Genomic DNA, 20,612 nt, shown 5'->3' with positions numbered 1-20,612 from the left:
TTTGTGCCTAATAGACCCCATGGACAGTCTTTTTGGATCCATATAAGTAGGAAAATGGGCCTAGAAGTGATTTGGGGAGGAGTTGTCCTTTAAGGGTGCCTGTGAGGTCAAAACAGTGGTTTGGTTGGTCTCAGGACGTTGTGTAAACACAATCCAATAAAAAACACTAACTTTGAAGCTAAAGAAATAACAACACTAGCCTAAGGACAATCCACTGTGTTAGTTATGAGAGAGCCCGAAATCTAGTAACAGCTAGGGGCAGCCGAAATCTAGAAACAGGGGCACTGGGGCAGCTATGGAAAAAATCGACTAAAGCAGGTATGAAGGGGTATGCAACCCGTTCTCACCCCCTTTGTGTCACCCACCCGACGCATTCCCAACTCGCTTTCTGCTTCACCCGTGCGACACTTTGGAACATTTACTGCGTCTATGGTCGGACGAGAACGGAGAGTTTTAGGACGAGAATGGAGAGTCTTAGTACGCATGCGCGTACTGGAATATTTTCCACTCACGGGGAATCAAACCCGGGTCTCTGGTTTAGCTGTCATCATGCTCTACTGACTGAGCTGAGCAGACGACTGGGAAATTCCTTTTTTTGTGCTTTTATCTTTGACAACGTGGATGATAACGTAGTCCCTTCTTTGAGCCGTATTCGGACGCGGAAGCAGTCCCCTGGTCAAAATTTACTATTCTGTCCATAACGGCACATAATTCGGTAACGCCGCTGAGTCGGCTCATGCGCCGTTCACACCGTTCGCTGCGGCGACTCGGTCGCTACCGCTCCCTCGGCGGCGTCTCTCGGCGTTCATCGGCGCCTGAGACGGCGTGGCTCCGTCGTTTATAGTGGCGTGAGCGGTAGCGTCGGGTGGCTGGTAAACCCTTCATAGCGGTATCGAATCTCGCTTCGGAAACTACTTTTTTTTTCTTTCTTCTTAGACCACTGGCCATACCCAATGCGTCCAACCCTTGACACAGTAGGCAATCCCAAAGCGTCTATCGTCCGACGCAGTACAGTACTTCACAACGCGTCGGTTGTGTGACGCTTTAGAGGTGAGAATGTGTTGGGGTATGATAAATGGCAGATTTAACTCTATATGTGTTTTGGTCTGGATGACTCCTTTAATGTGGGCTTCACTTCCTCAACACGGCTGATTCAAATCACTTAAAGGCCCGCTGACACGCCCCAAAATTATAATAGTATGATACAGTAGGTCACGTGGTCTCTCTGAAAACGCTCTGAAATAGTCTGAAACTCATGTCACAGTGTAATCTGCCCCTCGCCCCCCAACAACAGCTGACCAGTACAAGCACAGTCAATTAATTTGATTGGCTTATAATTGCGCATTCTCACAATGACATCATACACATATTAACTAATATTTTAAGATTACTTTTTAAAGTGACAGTACCCCTTTAGATGACAGTCCTACTTTAACAAAGCACCACCATTTTTTGCAAAACACATTGCTCCTACAGATTTTGCCCTAATATCCCGCAAAGCGGGACACAGTATCTCTACAGTCATGTCATCAACATGGATCTGTCCCATTTCCCATATTCCCTCCTGATTGCCTACCATTGCCTTCTAAAGTTGGTGTATGCGATGTGACGCTCACTTATCTGCTGATTAGGGAGTCTTACCCCGATCCTCACTTCACAAGGTCACAACAAACTGCCTGCGAGCTTGTATCTGCTATTTACAACCAAATAATACCCCGCCCCCAGAATGTTGACACTGCCAACAAGATAGCTGTTATCACCTCCTGTGATTTGTAATTGCACTGTATTCCCCGGAGAAGAGACGGAGGGGGCTTTGTGAAATATCTGTCTTCGCACCTTCCAATTCACTTGCCAGACAGACATCAGCTGCCATCACTCCCAGAGGTAAATAAATCCAGGGTGTGTGTGTGTGTGTGTGTGTGTGTGTGTGTGTGTGTGTGTGTGTGTGTGTGTGTGTGTGTGTGTGTGTGTGTGTGTGTGTGTGTACGTGCGCAACAGAGCCAAGGTCAGTAGAATTATCGTCATCTCACATCTCACCATCATCAAAGAAAAGATCCTTTTCACTTAACTGGAGCTCAGTTAGTCTGTTCTTGAGAGACTACTATGTCAGTGGTTCTCAAACCTTTTCATGTGAAGGACCCCCAAAATGATATGTATTTAGCCACGGACCCCTAGCTCCAAATATTTAGTTCCAGGGACCACCCAGAAGCAAAATTTGAGTTACAAACGTGCGCTTTGAAAATACATATATTCAAAGATTTGCACACATTTTCACTACTTTTTCCAAAAATAGCAGATCTACAAGCTCACAGCGCGGCACTCGGTGCCACGCTGTGAGCTTGTATATCTGCTATTTTTCACCGGTTAAAGCATTCAATAATTCTAGGCCTAAATGGGTTAAGACCTGAGGCCCATTCTACAGATGTCTTATAACGGTTTTCTGAAAAACCTTCTGAAAGACTTTTTCACGTCAAGCATCAAAATTATATGTATTTTGTCGCGGACCCCTTTCTCAAAATATGTTGTTCCAGGGACCCCCAGAGGCAAAGTTAGAGTAAAAAAAAATGCTTTAAAATACTGTAATATATATGTATTCAAAGGTTTTTCAGAAATAGCAGATCTACAAGCTGGTAGTGCTTGTAGATCGTCTATTTTAGGCGAAGACATTTTATACCCCACATTTATGGGGGAGGGTGGGGTATAAAAATAAGTAAATTAAATAAAAAAACACTTGGGTCAGGTGCTGGAGCTGAACAAAATCAGGGGGAACAAAATAGAAAAAAAAAGCAGAAACCTCACTAACTGTGCAAGTATCTCGCTGCAACCATACAAAATACAAATAAAAATTGTATACAGTTTTAAATACTTCATGAACCCCTGGATCGAACTCTTGCCACAACCTTTGACTCTTGGTATCTCATATATCGTTTGGTCGACCTACAGTTTCATACTGATGTACTGTACAATCAGCTCGGCTTTAGTCAAGTCAAGTCAATTTTATTTATATAGCACATTTAAAAAACCACCAGGGTCGACCAAAGTGCTGTACAGGCATAGAAAAATAGCAGTGTTACACAAATAAAACATTCAGTAGATAAAAACAGTTACTTTAGCAGGTGTAGTCCCGATAGCTATTTCAACAGACCCTTTACGAGAAGTTTCTTCGCTGAACTTTCATTCAACTGTTCCTGCCTATATTGCACTTTTGCCAATTTCCTGCCCTGCTACCGATGTGCAGTGAGACTTTTCTCTTGACAGAATTATTGTGCAGGAAGTCAATGAACAAACAAGACAGACTGACAGACTGAATTGAACCTGAGCACCATCTCCTCCCGTATAAACCCCACTATCATCTATCCTCTCTTTTTCCATGCTTCAAATATAAATTATAGACCTTACCCGTTCGAAGATATGTGCTGCAAAATATGTGCAGACATTATGATGCAAATAATTTTACATCAAATTTAGGTGAATAGAAGTATGAATGCGCTTGCTCCACATAGTTTTTTCATACCCGTTGGAAGATGAGACACACATCAAACGCAGCTGGTAAAAGCGAGAGAGAGAGAGAGAGAGAGAGAGAGAGAGAGAGAGAGAGAGAGAGAGAGAGAGAGAGAGAGAGAATGCACATTCCTAACTGTGAGAGAGGGGTGTGTGTGTGGGGCTACAGATCCCATGGCCTGGAGGAACGGACCGTAACCATGACAACAGGCAAAGAAAACGCTAATAAACAGCTTTAATTTGGGAGAAATGAAATTCGGGCTCCGTCAGCGTTGGTATAATGCTAATGGCCAATACCATGTGAACTTTGGGATCAGTTGCTGAAGCGAGTGAATAGATAAACGTAGATAAGCGTGAGCGTTAGAGCGTTAGAGCGTTAGAGCGTGAGTGAGTTTGGAAAATTATATGTTTGATATACGGTATATTTGGCCACAACACCTGCCACACTGAAATGATTCAGTATAGGTTTTATTGTCATAATACCCTAGTGAGAGCCCTTCGAATACAGCAGAAGCCTTTAATGGTTTGAGATAAACTTCAGCTTTATCGTCACATTTTAAATCTACAGGTGTATGAATCATTTATTTTTTAAGCTCCCAACGTTTTTGTTCCATTTTCCAAAATGAGTATAGCATAGAGGAAACGAGGCAAACAAAGACAGATAGAAAGAAGGCACAATGTCAAATATCGTCGTTGTCAGGTGGAAACCTCATATATCCAAGTTTCAAATGTGTACGTTCTTTCGCAAATTAAAGCCCTGTTTCATGATCAAGGCCGTCGCACAAAAGTAGTGAAAACAGCAGATCTACAAGCACACAACGCCTCGCGGTGCGAGGCGTTGTGTGCTTATAGATCGGCTGTTTTCACTAGTTTAGTTCATTTTTAAAATGATCAATGCAAATCGAACGGTTTTGGACATACAAGGTTTTCACCCGACAACGACGATATACAATGTCAGATATAAGTTGCATGGTCAAAACAGAAAACTCCTCTGTGTATTCTGTGAATATAGTCTCCAACAATGGTGTGTGCTGCGTAGGTTCATAGCTGCTGTATTCATCCATCCAGCGATTACACTGAGTCACAATGAAAACAAATTGCAGCACCTATAGGACAACATACAAAAGCTGTGAGTCAGTCGCAGCAAAAGAGTAGGACTGTATCAAATAAACACAATTATATAACTCACACAACAACAACAACAACAAGTTTACTACTGTTCTCTATAGAGCATCGTAGCGGAAGTGGTTTCCGGGCTCCAATAAAAATCTCCCATTCATTTCCCCCATAGACTTAGTTAAAGGATTAGCTCACCCCCAGCATGACTTTTTTTCTATTGATTACTCATGCTATGGAGACTTAGTTCAATATATATGTTTTTGTATTTTTCAAAAAATTGATTATAGTAAATGGACTCCCATTGATTCCGGATGGGGACCCAAATCATTCAGCATATCATTCAGCATAGAAAACAAAGTAATTTTGGGGGTGAACTACTCCTTTAACCCTTAAGTGCTGTTCGGGTCATTTTGACCCGTTTTACATTTTCATTTGGGAAAAAAAGGTAGACGTTTAATTTTTTTCCACCTGAAACTCACTGGCCCATAAAATGATGGTTTAGTGATGAGTCAACACTTTTCACAGTGGTAAGGGGGTAAATTTTTAGCCCAAGGAATGTTTTTGGTGCAAAATAAATGCTTGCAATGGATTCAGAATAATTAAAAACACCTAGTTAGACCCCTCACATCCCACTTAAAGCATATTTTTTGGGAGTGATTTTTTGCGACCGTCAGGGAGCAGTTTACTATGAAAACCTCCACCGGCCGTCCGTCCGTCCGTCCGTCCGTCCGTCACACGTCACACGTCACACCTTTGCCCTGCTCATATCTCCGCATCAGTATGACATCACACCACATGTGTACACAAACCTTTGTGTACGTTGCTGTGGCAACAGTCTGTTGTTGCTGGTCTGTTAGTGTACGTTAGCAACCACCTTAGCAACCATGGTTTTACCCTAGCAACCAACTGTTTACCCTAGCAACCAACTGTTTACCATAGCAACCATGTTTTTTTACCCTAGCAACCAACTGTTTACCATAGCAACCAGATACGCAGAGCAGGGATCTCCATATATGGGCATAAACAGGTGACATCACACTGATGTCAGATACTCAGAGCAGGGATTTCTCCATAATATATGGGCATAAAAGGGATTCTGTTAGGGATCTCCATATATGGGCATAAAAGGGATTCTGTTAGGGATCTCCATATATGGGCATACAAGGGATTATGTTAGGGATCTCCATATATGGGCATAAAAGGGATTCTGTTAGGGATCTCCATATATGGGCATAAAAGGGATTCTGTTAGGGATCTCCATATATGGGCATAAAAGGGATTCTGTTAGGGATCTCCATATATGGGCATAAAAGGGATTCTGTTAGGGATCTCCATATATGGGCATAAAAGGGATTATGTTAGCTGTTAGTGATCTCCATATATGGGCATAAAAGGGATGCTGTTAGGGATCTCCATATATGGGCATAAAAGGGATTCTGTTAGGGATCTCCATATATGGGCATGAAAGGGATTCTGTTAGGGATCTCCATATATGGGCATAAAAGGGATTGTATCCCAGATGATGCCCTGTTAGGAGATCCACACTAACAGAATCCATATATGGTCCTACCGACAGCTGCTATAAGCCAACCCTGGCGATAAGGTCTGAGTCGAAGAAATGCTTCTTTCCTGGCAAGAATTGCCCCTTTATACTGTAGGGCTCGTTTGTGTATTGTATGACATCACGCCACATCATCGGCTGAGGACTGTGTGATGTCATCATATCTCCATATATGGAGACATAAGTTGCTCATGCCCAAATATGGGCTGGTGAGGTCAGACTTAGTGTGATGCGTAGGTTATCTCCATATATGGAGATTCAACTTCAATGAGTAACCATGGCAAACTGTCAACTGCCCGTATGTCTTGATAATTGGTAAAACAAACTTTTGGCCTATTTGTGGAGATAAGCGACCAACGGTCGCTTATCTCCCGATTAGGGAGTCTTACTGGTTTCCCCTATAGTATAGTGTATAGTGAGTGAATGAGACCCAGAATTACCCTAGCTGTCAAACATTTTCCTAGGGAAACTGAATTTCAGTCTTTGTGAGATGTGTTACTAGACACCTTTACATACACATTGGTGATGATTTGTTAACTTTTGGTAAGGAATTTATTCCAGGATTTGACACTATTTCTAAAGATATCCCCTGACTATCTATATAGGCCTACTGTACTGTAAGTCCCTATATTGTGGAGGCAGACTTGATGCTCAAGGAGAGCTTGTTCCACAACTTTGGTGCCAATTTCATATTACAATGATTGTGTCAAAATAAATCGTGATTTACGATATTATCATGATAATCAAAATCCATTATCCTGGGGCAGAACATTTGCCAAGAAATAGCAGATCTACAAGCTCAAGCTTGTAGATTTTTTTGGCAAAGACATTTGATACAGCAAAGTGTGTATACCGTAATATAAGTACCCTTTACCAATTATAGAATTAATATGAATTGATCCCAGCACATGATGGAAGACGATATCACGATAAATTTAATCTCCACAATACGATTATCGTGAGTGTTTTTTATCACGATAAACGATAATATCGCTAATCGTCTCATCCCTAGTAGCAACACTGCAAAGGTACGGCTGCTCACCCTTTACTGTGTCGTACCGCGGAGTCCTCAAATACAATGTATAGTCTCTAACAGGTGGAAACCTCATAATATGTCTAAAACTGTTACTTCAACTGTTAATTCAAAAACGGCAAATGTAGCAGATCTTCGGCTTTGCGCTGCATTTCGAACTCGCATATCTGCTACTTTTGATGCTTTTGTGTGACGCCATAGTGTGATAAGGTTCGGCTTTATTTCGCGAAAAAAACTCAAAAGGGTAGAATATGGAGATAAAGACGTTTCTGCCTGACAGCAACGATTAAAGTCAGATCTAAGTGACCTCTACAGTAGCTGGAAGACCTCAACAGAGATCCACAACATAGGCAGAGAGCACCCTGGGCAAGATATGACTTCCGGTTGGTTCTAGCTGAAGTGGCGGAAGTGCTGCGTTTAATGGAAGTTACGTCATGTGGTGCATGTTTACATTCCCCAGTGAAACAAACACAAAGATTGTGGCTCTTAACTCGCTCTTAACTCATATGCTGCCATTTAACAATACCTTTGTACTCTTTAACTGCCATTCGTCTCCATAGACTTCCATGTAATTCATAGTGCACGGATCATGCACACCCATGCCTAGATAATGCACCACGTGTGTCCACATTGCTCACAGCTTTCAAACAAAAAAATCCGAATGGAAATCCGTTCAGGCATTCATGAGATAGCAGCCATTATGTTTTACACTGTTGTGAGCTTGGAGGTCTGCTACCTGAGTTGTATGGGGGTTGTATGGGGGTTAAACAAGCAATTTCGCGATCGCTATCATGCCTACTAACGTTTTTGGGGTCCCAAAACATTTTTTGAAAAAAAAATGTTTTTGAAAAAAAAAATTTTTTTTTTTCAAAATGGCGGAAATTCTCGGGTTCCTCGGGCGTGGCAGGGAGGGACATCGCGAAATTCTCGGGTTCCTCGGGTTTGGCAGGGTATGAGTGTAACGCTGTCCGAATCGATGTTTTTGTTCATATGTAGTTTATTGTGAGTGCAACCGGCGGAGCGGGAGAAGTAGTAGTAGATTTTCTTCAGCTGGGAATATGTTTGCAGAGACACTGCACTGTGAAAAAAAGACACTTCCGGGCAGGGACATGCTGGTCATTGGGAAAAGCGGGACAACTCCCGAACGGCTGGTTCATTCCCGGCCGGTCCAGGCCGGCCATTAGGAAAAAAATAAAAATAAAATGTCGGCCTTCGTTCCATTTTGGGGGCTGGGCGGCCAACAAAGTATATCGTCACTGTCGGGCAGAAACCTTGTATCTCCACGTTTCAAATCATACAAGGTCATCATACAAGGCCGTTGCACAAAAGTAGTGAACAGCAGATCTACAAGCACGCCTCGTGGTGCGAGGCGTTGTGTGCTTGTAGATCAGCTGTTTTCACTCGTTTAAATCATTTTTTAAAATGATGAATACAAAACAAACGGTTTTGGACATACAAGGTTTCCACCCGACAACGACGAAATATAACTCATGTACAATAATTGGCCCACTGGCTTGTCACTTTGTCATGATCTGAAATGGCAAATCTTTGAGTAGCAGCAGCGCTATAGGGGCTTTTAAGCCGTGACATCATTTTGTAGGCAGAGGAGAACTCTGCCCCCAGAGCATTTTCTGTCCCTCGCTATTTCAACAGATCCGAGACAAAAATAACGACTAAAGTATAATTCTAACACTTTCCTTTCAACAACAAAGAGAAGAAAAATGTGTAAATAGTAAAAATAGTAAAAAGATTCACGGAAACTGGGGGCAGAAATTCTCCTCTGCCTACAAAATGATGTCATACTTAACAGCCCCATAGCACGCAATGAGGGCCTCTCCAACTCTATTTCCCGGGCTGAATCAGGGGCCCAGCATGTCCCTGCTTCCAGGAAAATTCAGCCCCACCTCCTAGAGCTTCATATCTTGACCAGTCTTTTCTCTTCACAGATGAGTAAGCCTGGCTGCGCGAGGCTAGCAGGGAGAGGGTTTGTAGGATGCACCAATCGCTCAGAGAAAGAAAAGGGCACACATGTATGTTTTGTGCCGCTGACACAGACAAATGGAAGAGAAAATGTTTATTGGCTCAAATCAGCAGGAACAATCTTACTGTAAAAGACTGCAACAACAGAATTGCTGTGTGTGCACTTAAAAAAAAGGTTGCAAGCTTCATGTTTGGTTTATTAAAAAAGAAAAAGAAATAGGAAAAGGAACAGGGAAAGGCTGCTGAGACGGTGCTGTCTCATGGCAGGGAGTTTGATGAAGAGCGTTTTGCTCGGAACGTCACAACAACCTTTGGTGCAATAAAGCAGTGGTTCTCAAACTTCTTCATGTCAAGGACCGCCAAGATTTGGCTGCGGACCCCGTCTGATAAAGTACTTAAAAATGATTGTGATCCTACTGTATGTCAAACCTGCCCCAGTTCTGGATGTGCATGGCTGTCTGCTTCATTGCAGGGAGTCCTAAGCATAGACATAGAAAGGTAGACGCCTCCTTCGGCTAGGGGGCGTATGCATTGAGCAACTAAGGGAATCTTCGTCGCTTCCGTGTTCATTGCTTCCGCGTGCGTCACACATACGGAAGTCGGTAAGCCAATCAGAGGCAGGTGGGGGCTGGTCTTTACGTATGCAGCCTATAAGAACAGCTGAGCAGCGCAACATCGGAACTGGCTCTGTTGAATTGAATTGTGGTCCTTGGATAAGTCACGGAAAAGACACGCTGTGATTGGCCAGTAGTCACTTTGACTGACAGCGTTCCCTTAGTTTTTTCAGGAAGTCCGGACTGGAACTTTTGCATATCGCTCCAATGAACTGCAGAGGCGAACGAGGCATCTAGCTCTTTATATCTGTGGTCCTAAGGCTCCATTGAATTCCTGCTGTGTTTTTTGTGCTGAAAGAGAGAGAGTGTGGGAGTGCGAAAAAACACAGGAGAAGGAGTTTGACCACTCGGCTGGCAAATTACTTTTGGAGATATGGGGCCTTTATCTTGCCTGACCCCGTTGTGCCTAAACTTTTTGGGCATGTTTTACTCTTTTAAAAACAGTGAAAATAGCCAATCTACAATCTACTCTAGATAGTCTATTTGAACTATTTTTAACTTTTTCTTTTTATAAAAGTAAAAGATGACCACTTAGACACCTGTGTGTTTTAAGGTCAAAGCACTATCTGATTGTAAATCATTGCTATAGAGCAGGGGTCTTCAACGTTTTCAGGCCAAGGACCCCTTAGTTGAGAGAGAGATGAAGAAGGGACCCCTCAAATCTGTTCATAGATTCCATATAGTTTTATCGTTTGACGACACAATCGTCAGTGTATTTTGGATTCATGTCAATTTGTGTTTTCAGATATCTAACCACTTAAGTCAATACACTTGACCTTTCACTCTGTACTTAGTCTGCTCTTTTTCCCCTCTACACCAAAGCTCTTTGCCAAAAATAGCCGATCTACAAGCTCACAACGCCTCGCAGCGTTAATGCAGTATAAAAAGTATAAAGATTTGGAGGACCCCCTGTAGTAACTCTGAGGACCCCCTAGGGGTCCCGAACCCCCTGTTGAAGACCCCTGCTATAGAGTGTTTGTTCAGTCACAGGGACCTCCCATGTCAGCAAATTATAGGAGAGAGAATGTCAATCAAAAATAGCAGATCTACAGTCAGTACAAGCTCACAACGCCTCGCAGCGCTGCGAGGCGTTGTGAGCTTGTAGAGCTATTTTCTGCAAAGAGGTTTGGTGTTGAAGGGAAAAAGAGCAGAATAAGTACAGAGTGAAAGGTCAAGTTTATTAAGTATTGACGGTTCAAGTGGTTAAATATCTGAAAACACAAATTGACATGAATCCAAAATACACTGATGATTGTGCTGTCAAACAATGAAACTATATGGAATCTATGGAAAAGTTGTGAGGGTCCCTGCTTCATCTCTCTCTCTCTCAACTAAGGGGTCCTTGGCCTGAACATGTTGAAGACCCCTGCCCTATGGGGATATCAATACAAAAAATAACAATGTGAACCCGGGTGATAGCGCCCTCTAGTGGCAGTGACGTCAGGACTTTGGAGCTCTTATGCACTGCAGGGGTGACAACCTGTTGACATGAAGTGCCATGTATTTCTATTATTGATAGTCAGTTGTAACATAATCTAAATTAAGTTTAATTACAACACCATCATTCTTATGTTGTTCCTGCCATTGTAATGATCATTATAATGATAACTTTATCTCCCAGAATACCTCCCCAGTCAGAGCAAGTTTGTCAAGACTAAAAAGAGCAAGACTAAGCTGAGAGTAGATGCTATTCCCACCAGGGATAATTATAACACGTACTGTATGAGCTCTTTAATTGTAGTAATATTTCTTACTTTGAAAACAAAACAAAAAAGTCCTGTGCCTTCCTCTGCTGCTTACACAAATGCAATTGGAGCAATGTGTTGTATGACTGAGTGTGACCTTTTCATGACTCATATTTCTTAGTTTTTTCTTTTCTTTGTCTTTGTTTTTAATGATATTGTGCATTCTTGTAGCCTATGTTGTTTCCCTGCTCTGCTCCTTATGGCTACCATTCTGTGCTGGTGATGATGACTAATAACCTGACAGCGAAACTAAAGTTCTAAGTATGTTCAGAACAATGCATTCTTTATTTATAGTTTCTTACATTCACTCTGATACTGACTGTATAGCAGCAGACTTATGGTGGTTTATCAACGACGTCCATGCTGACCCTGTTCCCCAAAGAGTCGACACACTAGTACTACACTGAACACCAGGGACATGCTGGGCCCCTGATTCAGCCTGGGAAAAAGAGTTGGAGAGGCCCTGATTGCACGCTATAGAGAGAGATCTCTCTCTATAGCGCTGCTGCTACTCCAAGATATGTCATTTCAGATCATGACAAGTGACAAGCCAGTGGGCCAATTACATGAGTTATATTTCGTCGTTGTCGGGTGGAAACCTTGTAGGTCCAAAACCGTTTGTTTTGTATTTATCATTTAAAAAATGATTTAAACTAGTGAAAACAGCCGATCTACAAGCACACAACGCCTCGCACCGCGAGGCGTTGTGTGCTTGTAGATCTGCTTTTTTCACTACTTTTGTGCGATGGCCTTGTATGATGAAGCAGGGCTTTGCTTTGCGAAAAAATGTACACATTTGAAACTTGGAGATATGAGATTTCTGCCCGACAGTGACGATTTACTTTGTTGGCCGCCCAGCCCCCAAAATGGAACGAAGGCCGACATTTTATTTGTAATTTTTTCCTAATGGCCGGCCTGGACCGGCCGGGAATGAACCGGCCGTTCGGGAGTTGTCCCGCTTTTCCCAATGGCCAGCACGTCCCTGCTGAACACATTGTGAAACTCTCCAGTACATTGCGTAGGCCTACTACTTTTTTCCAACACAGACCTTCATAGCCTTGTTGGGCTTTAATCCTTAATCATTTTCAATCATTTTCAAGGGAGAGAAATGTGACAGATTCCAGACACTTTTAGAGCACTGCAGAGGGAAGGTTTGTGTCTGTGTCCAGCTGATGCTAGTAAGTAGTTGACGGCCGCTCATTAATGCAGCAAAGAAAGGCAATTATGTCTCTGCACTGTCAACTGGCTGCTGTTATACAGATGCTTAGGCCTACTTTTCAAGCAGACTGGTTAATTGTTTTTTAACTTATTTTGTTTCAACTTTAAGGAGTGTATTTCTCCTTGTGTGACACTCAACATATAAGAATCCCAGGGATAAAATATTAATTTATTAGTGCCACAACCAATGATAATTATAATAAATTAATAATAAGAGCAGCAAAAACACTAGTATATCTTGTAAATCTGTCGCTGGAGTATAGCGGGAACGCAGCCGTCGCCTCCCACAATGTTGTGGCCCTCGGCTTGGTACCCTAGATATAATTCGGCCCTTGGGGAAAACTAATTGAGGAACCCTGGCTTACTGTATGAATTAGCGGACCAAATAAACTGTTGCCATTGTGTCGAATGTGGGCCCGCTCTTGTTTAAGTATGTATGATTTATGTATGTATGATAGTATGTATCAGGTCTCCCTTGTGATCTGATTTACTGGCCATACTTTTTTTTTTTTAATTCAGTTGTCTTTTTCGTTTATGTTACGGCTATTATACGCCTAGATTAAGAGTCATAACACTTATATATCAAATATATAGCCAGGAGGTTGTGTGTGCGTGTGTGCGTGCGTGTGTGTGTGTGTGTGTGTGTGTGTGTGTGTGTGTGTGTGTGTGTGTGTGTGTGTGTGAGTGTGCACGTGCACGTGCACATGCACGTGTGTGTGTGTGTGTGTGTGTGTGTGTGTGTGTGTGTGTGTGTGTGTGTGTGTGTGTGCGTCCATGCGTGCGTGCGCATCTGTGTGCGTGCATGCTAATAGTAATACTAATTTAGTGAATCCATTAAAACACTTTAATGCACACACATTTTGAATTATTATTCAGATGTGTTTATAATTTAGAATCTTTAAATGTCTTATCTTTTAAAAGTTCATCACAATATGTCGGTTGGGTTAGTGCCCATGCGCATACACGCGAGCACGCTAATATACTAATTTAGCAGGGGACAATCCATTAAAACGCTCTAATGCACATGTCTTGTTGTGTTATTATTCAGATGTGTTCATAATTTAGAATCTTTAAATGTCTTAACTTTTAAAAAGTTCATCACAATCTGTCTGTTCTGCTAGTGTTTACTGCTAACTTCCAGGAACTGAGCAGAGGCTGCACACTCCTGAAATTGCTGTGAAACAAAATGGTCCATTAACTCTCTCTTCACAGCCGCTCTGGGCATGACTGTGTTGTATTGAGTTAATCGATGCACAATTCAGACATCCCCACACAACATCCCCACAAACAGGGAGAGTGACCAGGGACGTGCTGGCCATTGGGAAAAGCGGGACAACTCCCGAACGGCCGGTTAATTCCCGGCCGGTCCAGGCTGGCCATTAGGGAAAGAAGTAAGCAATTTACCCCGAGTGAGAGGACATTATGCTCTCATAATGTCCGCAGTGAGGGTGTTATCGGACGAGGCGCAGCCGAGTCCGATAACACACTCACTCAGGACATTATGAGAGCATAATGTCCGACCCCGAGTGGTAAATAGCTTTTCTACCACTTTTTCCCGTATACATGAAAGAAAACACATAGTTGTAACTTGCAAGGATCTTAAGTTACAATCATTATTGCCTATAAAACTTCCGCGAGACAGCAGATAGTTCCACCAACAACATCTTCTACTCACCAACAGATGGCGCCAACTCCATACTAATCCATGCGTCTAGCTTACAGCTAAGCTAACGTCAGTTAAAAGCACCGTTCCGGCCGTAAATAGAGGCTGTTCGCTTCCAGAAAGGCATAGGTTCAGAGAAAAGGGGCTTTAAAGTTGGCGGATTGCATTGGATCCAAATAAATCGGCGACGATAGTACGCACGTTAGTAAACATAGGACCGCTGCGACCTTCATTTGTTGGTTGGGGGACTACCTCCTGAAGTCCCCGGATGTACACTGAGGCGCATTGATCTCGGACACAAAACTTTGCGGCAGTTGTCCTCTCATAACCTCCGGAATTTAGCCAATCAGAATCCAGTATTTGAACACGTGACTCGAAAAAGTGGTAGAAAATCCTATTTTGGGGGCTGGGCGGCCAACAAAGTAAATCATCACTGTCGGGCAGAAACCTTGTATCTCCAAGTTTCAAATTTGTTAATCTTTTCACAAAGCAAAGCCCTGCTTCATCATACAAGGCTGTTGCACAAAAGTAGTGAAAACCGCAGATCTACAAGCACACAACGCCTCGCACCGCGAGGTGTTGTGTGCTTGTAGATCGGCTGTTGATAAATACAAAACAAACGGTTTTGGACATACAAGGTTTCCACCCGACAACGACAAAATATAACTCATGTAGTTGGCCCACTGGCGTGTCACTTGTCATGATCTGAAATGGCAGATCTTTGAGTAGCAGCAGTGCTATGGAGAGATGTCTCTCTATAGCGCAACGAGGGCCTCTCCAACTCTTTTTCCCGGGCTGAATCAGGGGCCCAGCACGTCCCTGAGAGTGACTGCACCACGTTTACATTTCTGACTGATAAGTGTTCAATCATTCAAAAACATCATCTATTTGTAGAGAGTCACGGTGTGAAAAGCCATGGCAATTGCTTTTCGGGGTGGATTTGTTTTGACAGTATGCAAATTGCCACGCGAGGCAGCGTGGAACGGATGTAATCTCTCGCTAGCCTCCCAAAGAGTTCGCTGACTATCGGGGCGCGGCCAAGATGTTGTTAAAAAACCACACACACACACACACACACACACACACACACACACACACACACACACACACACACACACACACACACACACACACACACACACACACACACAGCATCATGTAGGCCAGTGGTTCTCAATATGTGGGTCGGGACCCCCAGGGGGGTCCCCAGATGATTAACATAATGTGTTAACATTTGTTTTCTCACTCAACAGTAAACAAACCAACATAAAGTTTAAGTGTATAGAGTGCATACGCACATGTCTAAAGTGACAATGTAAGGACTTTAAATGACAAATTGAACATTAGCCAAATTGTCAAACATTAGAGGCAGCAATTTTGAAAATAGCAGATCTACATGCTCACAACGCCTTGCGTCACAAGAGAACCGTGTTTACAAAATGTAATTAATGCCTCAACTCTTTTTTGGGGGGCTTTTCTGCCTTTATTGATTGATAGTATACAGTAGAGTAGACTGACAGGAAATGGGGAGAGAGAGAGATGGGGAGTGACATGCGGCAAAGGTCTTCCGGATCGGGAATCGAACCGGCGACGCCGCGGCAACCATGCCTATGTGGCGGTGCTTATGTCGTATGCACCTTGACCAGTAGGCCACTGGACACCCCTAATGCCTCAACTCATCAGGTAGGGGGTCCCCAGTTAAAATACGATTATTTGGGGGGTCGCGTCCTGAAAGGGTTGAGAACCACTGATGTAGGCTACATGATGTGTCTGTAAACCACCACACAATCAAAGAACTTGGATGTGAAAAGCCTGCACGTCGTCTACTCCCTGCTATCATCACAGACACATAATAATAATGATAATATAATAATAGAACGCTTCTAGACGCTTAGCAGCACAATGAGACACAGCTGTGTTTGTTTAACTAAAGCCACTAGCCATTAACCAGAGGGGGAAACAAATGCACCACTTTCACCACGCACGCACGCAAGCACGAACGTACAGTACACACACATATCTTGTGTCTCTCTCTCTCTCTCTCTCTCTCTCTCTCTCTCTCTCTCTCTCTCTCTCTCTCTCTCTCGCACGCACGCACGCACGCACGCACGTTCTCTCTCTCTCTCTCTCTCTCTCTCTCTGTCTCTCTCTCTCACACACACACACACACTGCACTATTAGGTTGTGTTAGTAGTTTCTGAGTATTTTGCTTTGTTTAACAATGACAGTGAAATACTTGTTGTTGCACTAACTAGCATTGACTGCTAGGGTCTCTTTGGACTCTGGGATCTCTGTGGACACTGTACTATTTTGATAGTTGTGCCCTAAGACACTTGTATATATATTTATATATTATTCGCCCCCCCCCCCCCCCCTCTTTTTGATGCACCTTCTCTTTACTGTTACAGTACTGTTCTTGTTTCTTCCTACCTTTTTCTTACTGCTGTGCTACCACTGGGCAACTGAGTTTCCCCCTTGGGATAATAACGGTATCTATCTATCTATCTATCTATCACACACGCACGCACGCACACGCACCCACACCCGCACGCACGCACGCACGCACGCACGCACGCACGCACGCACGCACGCACGCACGGGAATCATGTTGGAGATGCACGGCACCAGAGGTTCTGGTCGTTGGTTCTGGTCGCCTGATGGCGTAACGCTATTTCTGCTCCGACCGCAGTGGCGTCAGTTCAGAAAAAGCTAAGGTATGGCAACATGACTGGTGTCTTGCACGCGGGCCTTCGCGCGCATGCAAGACACCAGTCATGTTGCCATACCTTAGCAACAGGCATGATACATTTATTTTAAGAAGTAGGTCTACATTTAATTTTTTCCCCCCATTTTGAACGGTTGTCAAGTGCAGCTAATCTTGGCATGTTAGTAAATGTGCCACAATTAACAATAATGCATTGCACCTGTGCAGCTGACCTGCGGAACCTGGGAATATATCATTTTGTCATGATGGGGAGAATAAAAGTGCCCCCCCCCCCCCCCCAGTGCAACACGGTCGCCTTGGAAAACAAGGAAGTGTTGATTAGATAGAATCCATTTTCTGACAATATGTCGTCTGTATCTCGCTTAAAATATTTTTAAAAAACATTCTTGAGAGCAACGTTTAGTTCTAAATGTCGCTGTGTGTTTGTTTACATGACTGACATGTTGGATACAGCACAAGATTCACGCAGTGCAGCTTGACTGCAGCAGGTGCTCTGAGTCGCAACGGTCTGTACGTCTGTTATAGAGCGGAGTGGTCTGATTTCAGCAACTGACCAATCAGAATCAAGCATTCAAACAAGCCGGGTAATAAAGTAAAGTCATGCATGGTAAGCAATGTTCTAACACAGCCCCAGAGGACTGAATCAGCAGATTTATTTTGCGTTCACGTGATCCACGCATCTCCACGTGGTCCACAGAGTGACAAAAACAAAAGGTGACTCATACTGTATGTGACCCAGCATAGCAGAGGGGCAGTAATTTCGGAAAGCACAGCTTTAGACCAGCCCTGAAATTACTTATTTTTTATTTTCTTTTCTAAAATGTGATAAAGCCACAAAAGCATTTTATAAATATCAGGCTACATTTCACTTAAACGCCAGAGCTTAACTCTGCATGTAAATAAGACTTTTTTTAATTAATGTGAAGAGAAACCTCACATTTTGCAGGTTACATTTAATCTAAAAGGCTGAATTTCTCAGATCTAGTATTTCTGCACTGCATAACTCTATAAGCCATATCTACAAAACTGTTGGGTCAATCTCCACAACCAATATATCATTTTGTAGCTATGATTCCCAGCTTTCAAATGAAATGAAAACATGAAAATGAAAAAAAATTCAATGACTAGCCCTCAGCTGTGTTCGGACACATATAGGTTAGCAAACCGTGCCATCTAGCATAAAAGAAAAATAACTTGTATATTCATCTTTGGCGGCCAATGAGTCATTAAATTATGTCTCTTTTTGTGTGTGTGTGCGTGTGTGTGTGTCCATGCGTGTGTGTGTGTGTGTGTGTGTGTGTGTGTGTGTGTGTGTGTGTGTGTGTGTGTGTGTGTGTGTGTGTGTGTGCGTGCGTGCGTGCGTGCGTGCGTGCGTGCGTGCGTGCGTGCGTGCGTGCGTGCGTGCGTGCGTGCGTGCGTGCGTGCGTGTGTGTCCATGCGCAGCCTTTCAGAGGTTCCTGGGGAAGAAGGACGTGTCCACAGAGCTGGAGGAGGTGCACGCGGAGAGCCGTGCTCAGAGCAACCTGCACGCCGCCTCCGTGACGCAGCTGCTGAGGAACCCGGCCGTCCGCTGGCAGGTCATCACCATCATCGTCACCATGGCCTGCTACCAGCTGTGTGGCCTCAACGCCGTAAGTCAAGTCTTTTGTAATAGAATAGGCTCTATGCAAAGCAGCCATTTTGGAGAGGAGTTGGGTCGCTTCTCACTTCCTTCACAGGTGTTACCAATGATACTAATGCAAAATGTTTTGTCAGCCGGTGGTGTACATATACCACATGACCAGGGGAGGTAGTAATGTTTCCTATGCGACCGCAACTTCCGGAATGTCTAAAGATCATTAGACCGGCTGACAAAATGAGCGATATAAACTCTTTATTTCAACACGCTGCTTTGATTTTCTTCCACACTTGCAACACATTCTCACCCCTAAAGCGTCATACAACCGACACGTTGTCAAGTACTGTACTGCGTCGGACGATAGACGCTTTGGGATTGCCTACTGTTTCACGGGTTGGACGCATTGGGTGGTCTAAGAAGAAAGAAAAAAAAAGTAGTTCCCGAAGCGGGATTCGATATCGCTTTGAAGGGTTTACTGGTTTACCAGCCACCCATCGCTACCGCTCACGCCACACTATTAACGACGGAGCCGCGCCGTCTCAGGCGCCGATGAACGCCGAGAGCCGCCGCCGAGGGAGCGGTAGCGACCGAGTCGCCGCGGCGAACGGTGTGAACGGCGCATGAGACGGCGCGGCGGCGTTACCGAATTATGTGCCGTTATGGACAGAATAGTACATTTTGACCAGGGGACTGCTTCCGCGTCCAAATACGGCTCAAAGAAGGGACTACGTTATCATCCACGTTGTCAAAGATAAAACCACAAAAAAAAGGAATTTCCCAGTTGTTTGGTTAGCTCAATCCGTAGAGCATAGTTACGCAAATCCAGGGACCGGGGTTCGATTCCCCGTGACGGCCGTCATCGTAAAATGTTCCAGTAAACACATGTCGGCGCATGCGTACTAAGACTCTCCGTTCGCGTCCGACCGTAGACGCAGTAGGTGTTCCCAAAGCGTCGCACGGGTGAAGCAGAAAGCGAGTTGGGGACGCGTCTGACGGGTGAAGCAGAGGGGGTGAGAATGGGTTGACACTTCAGAAGTAAACAGATGAGAGACCGGCATAGGACCTTTACTTTTTGGATAGAATGTTCACAAAAGGTAAGAAGTGTTCGCGAACGGCGGAACTTACCCCCAACGGACCGATTGTGGCTGACGACAGTGAGGAACCTCATCTCGGAGCTGCATAGCGGAGGGAGAGGTTCCGAAAGGAGCTAATGAAGCGTCAGCGTTAGTTTATGCAGGACATGGGAGTCAAGTTGCTGCTCAGCTGTAGTCAGATGTCAGTCAGCTCTGTTCTCATACCTCATTAACATATCTGCTGGTCATTATGTCACATGACTGCCATACTCCAATCAAAGCGCTCAATCAGTAGGGAAGGCTCCTTTAAATATGGCTTGCTTCTCTACCAATGCTTGGTTTACGAAGCTTCAGAATCATTGCTGCTTGCTGCCTCCTCCTCCGCCCAGCCTCCACCTATTTGCACGATCAGTCTGGCTAAGTTCAAATACTTGGTGATTGTCTGATTAAGTTACATGTCAGTGTGGTTAAGCTCAAGTACTGTGATCTTGACTAAGTTTCATGTCAATGTTGTTAAGCTCAATACTGTGATTTTGACTAAGTTCATGTCAATGTTGTTAAGCTCAATACTGTGATTTTGACTAAGTTCATGTCAATGTTGTTAAGCTCAATACTGTGATTTTGACTAAGTTCATGTCAATGTTGTTAAACTCAATACTGTGATTTGACTATGTTACATGTCATGGTTATTGCTATTATTTTGCTATTCTATCCCTATGGGGGGTATTGTTATGCGTTCCCTGATTTTGCTTAGCATTCTCA

The 20,612-nt window shown here is 43.7% G+C and overlaps 1 protein-coding gene across 1 annotated transcript in view; it reads left to right on the top strand.

The window, feature by feature from the left end:
- The window catches only part of slc2a9l2 (solute carrier family 2 member 9, like 2), a 359,618-nt gene that overhangs the window by 141,811 nt on the left and 197,195 nt on the right, over positions 1–20,612 (top strand). Inside the window, exon 8 of the mRNA XM_080728471.1 lies at positions 18,603–18,790. Within this exon, the coding sequence (XP_080584597.1) occupies positions 18,603–18,790 (188 nt within the window). The remainder of the gene's footprint in view (positions 1–18,602; positions 18,791–20,612) is intronic.

The sequence above is a fragment of the Nannobrachium achirus genome, assembly GCF_963921795.1.
Source record: "Nannobrachium achirus genome assembly, chromosome: 6".
Classification (NCBI taxonomy): domain Eukaryota; kingdom Metazoa; phylum Chordata; class Actinopteri; order Myctophiformes; family Myctophidae; genus Nannobrachium; species Nannobrachium achirus.
This window is presented reverse-complemented; position numbering and strand designations above follow the sequence as displayed.